Raw genomic sequence first — 9,457 nt, forward strand, 5'->3', positions numbered from 1 at the left:
TTTGTTAACACTCGTTCCGCTCGGCCATCACAAAATATAAATACTCTATGTTATGAAATATAACCTGGAATAATACCGCAAACTCAGAAAACTATTTTATAGGGTGGATACTGAGTGGTGAAGAAGAACAAGAAACCCATGTGTTCCGGCATGGTAAGCGTATTCTGTTTCATCGACGACGCCTTCCATGTAAATCAAGGTCAAATCCTAGTAATGTCACGTTCTTGGATATCGTAGTTATGTGCCACCATATCGTTTCGTACCTGAACCCGAATCAACCTACATCAATTGAAATCATATATTGTAAGTTTAGCAGTCAATATCTATCACGGTTAAATTGTTTAAGAATCATCTCAATTGTGGGAAAAACATGACTTTATCTTCGCTTCGGTGCAAGTTTGAATATTATATATTTTATTATCTAAATAGAAAATTTTCTGGTATTCCTTTTTCGATTCCTGTTTTAACCAAAAGAAGTCATTCAGAAATGTAATTTGCCTTTTTTTGTATTGACTATTAAGAAGATAAAAACGTTAAAAGTTCCATTGCATAAACTAATTTTGAAAATTCGTGACCGATAGAAATCTAACTAGCTAAAAGCACAACGAGTCAAGATCTGACGATATGTTAATAGTGGCAAGTAGGTCCAGCACTATGTTCTAAGGGAGGTAACTCCTTCAATTAAACATAATGTCGTAACCAAATGAGATAAACACTTAAAACTACTAGCATAATTTTCTTAAAGAAATCTTTAATGAGTTTATTTTCAATACTGTAGGTATTTTGGAATATTTATTTTACAAGATGTTATTTCATTGCTAGTAATTCATTTTTAACGACAAACAAACCGGACTGGTTTCCGGCTGATAATTGTTGATCAGAATGTGTAAATGATAAAAATAGAGACATTTAAGATTATATTTCGTCATGTTTTATACATAGGGGATATCAATGATATGGGAAGATGAATGCAAGAAGCCAAGTGTTTGAGCTTGTAAGTATGGTATATATTAGATTGCTTAATGAAGTTATTTCCAGTTTGACTAATATCTGTCAGTGAGCTGGTCACTGCGCAATCCTTTGTTATGGATCTGCGCACATTTTCGTCAGCTGTCATAGCATGTACATTATACTTTTTGACTATGTCATTTGGTTATTCGTGATTTAATGCACTCAATGTGCCTATCAGCTACATTATCGTTATCCGTAACTAGGACTCACTCCAGAACCACTTTATACCTCATCAATATGCAGGTATATTCATATACTGGTCAAACGTAATTCACTAGGTACAGTCTGTTTACTGTAGTCTGTGTGTACGTTGATCCTATATCTAGACACTTACTATTTTCACTTGGTAGTCCACATGACTTGTAAAATAGATGAATTACTAGTCCTACGTCAATGTAACTAGTCAAAACAATTTCCTTAGAGCACATATCTACAATATGAAACGAAGGTAATTGACTTAGCTAAAGGGGGCATACAATTATACTGTAATTAAGATATGGTGAAGTTTTTGACAATTTTCATGTGATATATATAGGTTAGTTGATTCACTAGTCCTTGATGAAATCTACTAGTCTCGCACTTGAAGCTAAATGTATGTTAGTGTATTTATCAGAATAGTAACATCTTTTTCATTTAAAGAAACTATGCATTTTGGTGCTAGTTTGCTAAAAGAAAATGTAGAAAAAAACCTGGAAATTAAAATGTCAACAAAAACACTGCTTCAAATCCCCACTGTTATGGTTTGAGAGAAAATCTTTATTGTTAAATGTTTACAAACATTAACATGTAGACAAGTGCTGTTAAATAAAATGATTTTCCTCAACCTCATAATCTCCCTCAAACAAGCACTGAGTGGCTGTGGCTGAACTTGATGTTTGTGTTTTTCGTGTTTTGCAGTCTGTAGAGGGAAGGCAGATAGAGGAAGTGGTCAGCAGTAAGTACATGTATACTATTATAGATAATTAAACTAAGTTTTAATACTTTCATTATCATATGATCATTTTAGAATTCAATCGGATATCATTGTCAATATGAAGATTTGAGGGGAAAAATTGTCTTGTTGTATCTTTGTGTTTGATTGAATGGGTGATTATTGAGAGTCGTCTTCTTTGAAGACACTAGAAGAAACCAAAAAAGACCTGCTTGCATATATGCAGTATCATGTAATTGAGTATTGGGCTAGAACACAGGACTTAAACTGAATAATACATGTTCACAACAGTTTTTATCATAAGGCCAAAAAAAAGTTTTGTGTTTCAGCTATCATCCTTGAAAACTAGGATAGCATTTTTGTTTTTTTGGGGAAAATATTTTTACTATGCTTATGTAGAGTAGGAGCTCTGACTGCAACAGTGCATATCACGAAATGCCAATAAAAACTTTCGCGTAGGTAGGTACAAAAATGTAGGGTAGGTAGGGTTAGCAGAAACACTTTTTTTTGCCTAATAATCACAGTAAAATTTGATTGGCCAAATCAATTAGATTAGCCAAATCAGCAAGTAAATCCTATCACATGAACAATATACATTATCATTCTGGAAATGGATTTGAAATTTGCTTCTCATTGTAGGTGTGTTTCATACTCTGCTTCTCCACAGAACTCTTGGCAAGGTGAGTTATATAGTGACGGCACGCATGATTGTCTTCATAATGCAATTCACTCTTAGGTCTCCATTTATGTCAACAAAAGTTTTGAAAATAGATTTATTGCAAAAATAATAAAAGCATTTTAAAGCGAATTTGGCACAAGTTTTACCAGCTTAATTAACATAAGCCCTTGTTATTATTTTCACAGTCTTACATGTAACAGCTTGATAATAATCGTTACCACAGCCGACTTTTGACCTATTTATATGGTATGGCTCTGTATGATGTTGTTTTGATGGGATGTTAAGACTTAATTGAATAAAATAAAAATCAACATTTTCTTACTTAACTTTATTTTTTGTTATCACATTTTTCTGCATATCATCTAACATATTACTGTCTTATATATATAACGTATATATTTATGAATGACCATATTTTAATCATATTCACTATATTTTCAGTTCCATTACAAACAGGAAGGAAGCTATTCTATAGGTACAGTGGGTGTGGTCGATGTAGACTGTGACTTCCTTGACTTCACTTATGTAAGTTGGTGTATACATAGGTCAATGTATAGATATGTTTATGTAAGTTGGTGTATACATTGGTCAGTGTATAGATATGTTTGAAATGTTTCAGTTAGACATCTTTTCCCAATGACAATTGAAGGTTAAATGCTGATCAGGATACTAATGGTCAATCATCATGCTGCTATTGAATATTTAATCTTTATTTAAATTTAGGTATAACACATCTCACACCTGAACAGCTAGTACATGTGGTTTATATAGCAGTATTTATACAGAGGAACCTCACCAGAGTTTTAGAATCTAATTCCGTACATGAATCAATTACAGGTGAGGGCTGCGTCAGATGACCTGGACTCGTACATACAGAAGGAGGTGAACGTTTTCAGGGACACGCTGAGGGAGGGACCTGGGTGTGGCCAGGTTAGTTAGGGACATTGTACTAACATTCCTGATGAATTTTAGTCAGATTTAGTGAATGCAGTACTAAAGACTTGATTAATGTTAATTATGTCTGTTTGCTCAATCTCTATTTCTATGGTTATGATTTCCCATTTGAAGAATACCTGCAGTCTTTCAGATTTTCAGCCCATCATCATCACATTAAGAACTGTACTAGTAAATACACTTGTATGTGAAACGACAAACTCACTTAAAAGGTTGTCTTTTGTACACAGCAGTATGAAGTTTAAATCAAAAAGTACCTCAAGGTGCATTTATTACTGTTTTCAGGACTATATCAAATAGATCAGAGAGAAGAGAAAAGATCAAACTGACATAGAACTAATAAGATGGTACAATGGTGGGCGCCACGATCCCTTTAGGATCTCTTGTTTTTCTCTTGTTTGCATTTGATTCTTTAAAATATTTGTGATATGAAAACATTTGTGCGCGGGTTATGCTGCTGCGTTTCGTCATATGTTAATGTGTGCATATTTTCCAGCTGATTTTGTAAATGCTAAATATAGAAAGCAAAGCCTTCTTTTCCACTCTATGCAAACTTTAACAGCTTAACAATAGCCACTTCTACTGTATGCTGATTCCTATTGGTACAGCTTACAGGCTGGAATATTCAGGAGCCATTCTGGTGTCCTATGTTGAAGGCTGTGAAAACCATGGTAGCCTGTCTTACTACCTTTTGGACTGTATCAGAATAATTGGACTCTAGATCTTGCCATCATTCACTATCTTTGACTTTGCTGATGAAGCAAGTAAAAACGTTTTCTCCAAATATATGTCTATAGTATAAATCTGTTGTTACTTTGTACTGAGACGACCTTTAACCTTGGTTTTCAGATCTCTCTGGAGTTTTACCAGAAGAAGCGGGCGCGGTGGCCATTCATGGCCGAGTGTATACCGTGGGAGGTTTGGACGGTTAAGTTGGACACACTCACCTTAGCTAATGAGAATGGTGAATATTTCACTTGTTACAATAATAGACTTCCGTTTGGTGATATACATTGTCTCTCGAATCCTGAGACAAGACCTCTTTGTTATTAATACATATACATGTACTACTTATATATCTATAAATACACTTAGGCAAAATATAGGCTAAAAAGGTAGATTTATGTTCTAGAATTTATTTCTTACTTGACCAGCTTTCTCTTGATAACGAGACTGTGAAATTGGCCAAGAGCTGAACATGAATTCCTCTCCAGCATTCAACTTTATCATTGAAACCACATACTGAAATGATTGTTACCGTATAGATATATATATATATAAATAAAACATTAACACAGAAATATAAGTAAAATGATAGATGTCATAATATACCATCAGTCCTGGAGAGTTAGGGTTTTCTGTGGATCATGTGCCCATAAATGGGAAGACAGACTTCACTTCCATAATGATGTTTTCCTACTTCCTCTGACACAGAACGACAAGTGTGTAGAGAGAAGCTAGGTGAGATGCTAGCTGAGAAGGTGATGCATGTAGCTGAGGCCATGAATCGCCACGATTATGTCCCCAAAATGCCAAACCAGTCGGAGCTGGACCTCATATTTGATACAAGTTACAGGGATGTCCAGCCCTACCTGTTCAAGGTGAGTCACTGGTTCCTGAACATAAGGTAGTAACATCAACTGAAATTTACATATTAAAAATGTAAAAGAAAAAGAAAAAACAAAACTACAGGGTTCAAACTTATAACTTATATGCTGCTGAATCTAAAATACACCAATGTTGCTATACAGGAGTGGTAAATCCCCAGGATCCAAATGAGAGATGAATACCTTTAAAAGAGAAATAACTCTAAACCAGAAAGCTCATTTTGGTTGCTTCATCTTCCATTATATGAATGTAATTACTTGAGTTGAAAAACAAACATTTGGTTGAACTCTTCTTTGCAATTATATATGGTGTATGGGCACACTTTATCAAATGATTGATCCCCGATTTCTCTTTCTCATTGAAAAACCTGTGTAATAGTTCTTTGTGTGATCCTTGTCGAAGGTTTAGTGCTAGGTTGGTTTGTATAGTTACTCTTTGCTGTTCAGTTGATGTGTATTGTTACCATGCCTTTATAGTCCTTTGTATAGTAAAAATGACAGGTCAGTTGTAATATGGAAATATGGGGTGACATTTAAATATTGCAATAGATAATTCAATTTGTTGATAATTATTTTTGTTAATTTGAATAATCTGATATGTATATTAATTAATGCAGTTAAGTAAGACAAAAACCTGTAAACTGAGCTCCACCAAGATCAATATTTCTGGTTTCATTAGACAGGTTTTGGTTTGCACAGGTTCATCTGTCATAGAAAGGCCACACCAGAATGTCTGGTATACACAGGTTTCCAGAGCATATAGGGTTTGCTTTAGACTGGCTATATTGTTATGTGTTTTGATTTGTTAAATCTGTTATAAATGACATGAAGTGATTCCTATGATTGTAGATTGCCCACCAGACGACAGGACCAAACCCCACCTCAGTAGGTACCACGATGAGGAAGCTGCTGAAGGACACACTCGCTCTAGATTTATGATGCTCACCTGTCACCTAGTTACCTGTATACATCACACTTTCCTTCAGTCACAGCTTGGACATTGAGGGAAATAAAAGGCTGGTTTGAGCTGGTCATCTTGATAGAATACTGGGATAGTGCTGCAGTAACTTGTGTGACCCATGGTATTATGGTCAGTGATATATCCATACACAAGCTTATGTTTGATTCTGCAGTAAGATGTGACCTTATATAAATGTATGTTGGAGTTGCTTTATACGCTAAGTGGTAGTGAAGATGATTGAAGTCATGGCTCATGGTCAGCTGTATTCCTGACCACACTAAAGTCATGGCTCGCAGTCAGCTGTATTCCTGACCACACTAAAGTCACAGCTCACGGTCAGCAGCTGTATTCTTGACTTAAACACTAAAGTCACAGGTCACGGTCAGCAGCTGTATTCTTGACTTATACACTAAAGTCACGGCTCATGGTCATCAGGATGTTTGATACAGAGTTTGTCGTGGTAGCTATACCAAAGTAAGTTGGCAGATCCTTTACTTTATGAGCATCTTTGAGTTACAATACCATATATTCCCTTTAAAATATTGTGAGTGTGCTGAAAACTGGCTGAATCACTGATGGAGAGAACAGAAAGTGTTGAGATGAGGTTTCCATGGTTACACTTGACCCAGCACTGAAGTCTTGCCTAGAAAAGGTACTCATCGATCATAGAAATATCTTTATTTTATTGCTAGTGTGAGTGTAGGTAGTTTCCCAATAAATGTTCAATTTTCACGGTCATACCATTTTAAATATGATGTTTTGAGTAAATAATTATTTACAAATATATTAAAGTACAGGTTTATCATGCTGCGTACAAGTCATACAATTCCTGACATTCATTTTAATATACATGGTATTGATGAGAAATATTTCACCAAGTCATCTGTAATGTATTTCATCTTTTGAAAATGTATCCACATATTTAAGGTGAAGGTAATTTTAAGGTCAAGATTTGGTTGACTTTGAGCAGTTCCACTGTTCTTTTATATTTTAGCGTGGTACTTCAGCTACCAAACTTCAAATGTTTTTGGTTATTTTTCTTGACATGTCATATTTATTTTAGAGTGAAAGAAAAACAATATTGATCGCCAAATGTCCGTAGTGTACATGCATGCCGATGTGTTCATGTTGTTTTTTTGTCAAAGTCTTACTCATGAATATTTGTGTATAATGTGACATAAGATGAAATAATACTTAAAGATGGGATGTGTTAGTGGATAAAAAGTTGTATCGGTATGTGACACAGCCTAAATGATAATTTTTCATACTTATGCAAGACTAATGGTGACTTGAATTATTCTCATAAATGCAATCATTTCATAAATCAAGGTATTATAAGGATGGGTTTTTCAGAATTTTCTCAGTTAGAAATGCACACATCTGGTATTGTCATCAAAGATTTACCAAGTGCCAATGAAAAACTAGTTTGATTTCGATATCACACCATAGTCAGTGGTTGTTTTATCGACTTTGTAGATACCGGGGTATTACCTAAATTACTTAAATACGAAGACAGGAAATATAATGATCCAGGTGATGGTTTGTTTTGATGATTTAAAAGATCTTAAAATTAGGACTACATGCGATACACAAGTCCTTACAACAGGTGTACTGGTGAACAAAGCTCTATGGAATTATTATAGCATTTGTGTTCAGCAATGTTTTGGTCAACTCCAGAACTGTTGTACAGAGTACCATTAGTTTAAAAATTCAGAAATCCTACAAATCTAGATCCTGTCACAAAACATAACCAGACACAGCCAGAGGGTTGCCTTTGCACATCGGCATACTTAATACATAATATTTATATACCTGTAAGCATTCATAGTAAAGAAAGTGTGTGTCATTTGCCAATGCCCTTGCAGACCATGTGTAAGCGGGAATGTTGAGTTTGTCACAGAATAGTTGATGTGTGATCTGTGATGTATACATGTATACTATGTACCTGATATTAATGTTAATACTGTACGTATTGCTTTGGTGCTAAACAGAGCGTAATATTATACCCAGTTTTCCTGCATATTTTATTACCAAAGTTAGAGTTTAGTGTGGGATATCTGTGATGGTGTGATTACCATGTCTCCTTATGAAAGTGTTTGCAATAAATACATTATCCACCAATGGGGGGGGGGGGGGGGGGGTGAGGAAAACTTAATGAGACAAATTGAAAGTGCTTATATGTATGACTGGTACAAATGTTGAGAGGAAGTCTGCATGTCCATTTTGTTTTGTGGTATATAGTCTGTAACATAAAGCAGTGTAGTCCTGGTTGGCTACTTGTCTGTAAATAGCACGACGACGTTAACATAGAGAACGCATGCAGCACTGCTCTCCTGGTACAGAGGTCATCATTATGATTCCGCTGAAAAACATTTCATATCAGTGTATTTGGTTGTTAATAAAATGATTGAAAAATAAAAAGTATTAAGACAAAAGTGGCATTTTGCTTTTTTTGGAAACGGTGATATTCAGTTCTGCAATTATGTGAGCTACTAATTACTGAGGAAGCAAAGGCCAAGGGCATTTTTATGGCGATCAAGGTCAGGGATATGATGTTGGGGAAAGGGCTACTAAAGAGGTATTGTTTATGAACTAAACCCTGTTTGTCTCCCCTTACACCCTGTTTGTCTCCCCTTACACCCTGTTTGTCTCCCCTTACAAGTATTAGCTAATTTGCAGTTTTTTACAACTTGATCTGTGGATGGTTTATATTTACTTCAAGTTTCTTTAAAATATCTTCCCAGATTAAAATTGATCAGCCCAGAAAATATTTTACTGAAAATTCTGTACTTATTTGACCTTTGACCTAGAGAAAGTTACATTGACCTGAATACAGTACACTGCACACTTCCTATAGGCAAAGCAGGTTTTCAAGCTTAGTCCAGCTATCATCTGTGGTTGACAATTCACAACTCGACTAGATTTATTAAAAACTTGGCCTTATTTGACATTTGACTTTGTGTTGAAGGAAACCTAACTACAGTAACTGTATACCTGATACCCATCTTCTTCAGTTTTCATTAAGACATTTACAGCTTGGGCAAACTTAACACTTCAAATTTTGCACTGATTTCACCTTTGAGCTTCAATGTAGAAATGATTGTCTTACTTACAATGCATTGCACACCTTCGGTTGTTGATAGATATATGTATTTGACTTCCAGTTTTTTCCAATATATCTTCAGTAGTATAAAAAGTTATGACCAGGCAAAGATGCTATTAGAAGGAAGATCAGCACCAAAGCTAAAACCTTGTCTTCCTGATATTTGTATGTATATGCTGTGTCTATATAACTTAACCACCTCTACAATAAA

General features: G+C 35.0%; 1 protein-coding gene across 2 annotated transcripts; it reads left to right on the top strand.

The window, feature by feature from the left end:
• Positions 1-855: 855 nt before the first annotated feature.
• On the top strand, positions 856-8,284 carry LOC110442768 (autophagy-related protein 101-like). Of its 2 annotated transcripts, none has more exons than XM_021486531.1 (8): positions 856-994; positions 1,909-1,945; positions 2,582-2,622; positions 3,063-3,146; positions 3,459-3,551; positions 4,425-4,539; positions 5,010-5,176; positions 6,032-8,284. In XM_021486531.1, the coding sequence occupies exons 1-8, from the start codon at positions 965-967 to the stop codon at positions 6,119-6,121; spliced, it is 657 nt and encodes a 218-aa protein (XP_021342206.1). In that variant the 5' UTR covers positions 856-964; the 3' UTR covers positions 6,122-8,284. The 2 variants fall into 2 exon arrangements, with proteins under 2 accessions (XP_021342206.1, XP_021342205.1); XM_021486530.1 differs by lacking the exon at positions 856-994 and adding an exon at positions 1,111-1,254.
• Positions 8,285-9,457: the final 1,173 nt, after the last annotated feature.

Source organism: Mizuhopecten yessoensis, unplaced genomic scaffold, assembly GCF_002113885.1.
Source record: "Mizuhopecten yessoensis strain PY_sf001 unplaced genomic scaffold, ASM211388v2 scaffold716297, whole genome shotgun sequence".
Taxonomy (NCBI): Eukaryota; Metazoa; Mollusca; class Bivalvia; order Pectinida; family Pectinidae; genus Mizuhopecten; species Mizuhopecten yessoensis.

Coding starts and splice junctions, on each gene's coding strand:
- LOC110442768 (XM_021486530.1), top strand. CDS start 1,168: ATGCACTCAATGTGCCTATCAGCTACATTATCGTTATCCGTAACTAGG. Junction 2,623..3,062: donor TCCACAGAACTCTTGGCAAG/GTGAGTTATATA, acceptor CTATATTTTCAG/TTCCATTACAAACAGGAAGG. Junction 4,540..5,009: donor CACCTTAGCTAATGAGAATG/GTGAATATTTCA, acceptor CCTCTGACACAG/AACGACAAGTGTGTAGAGAG.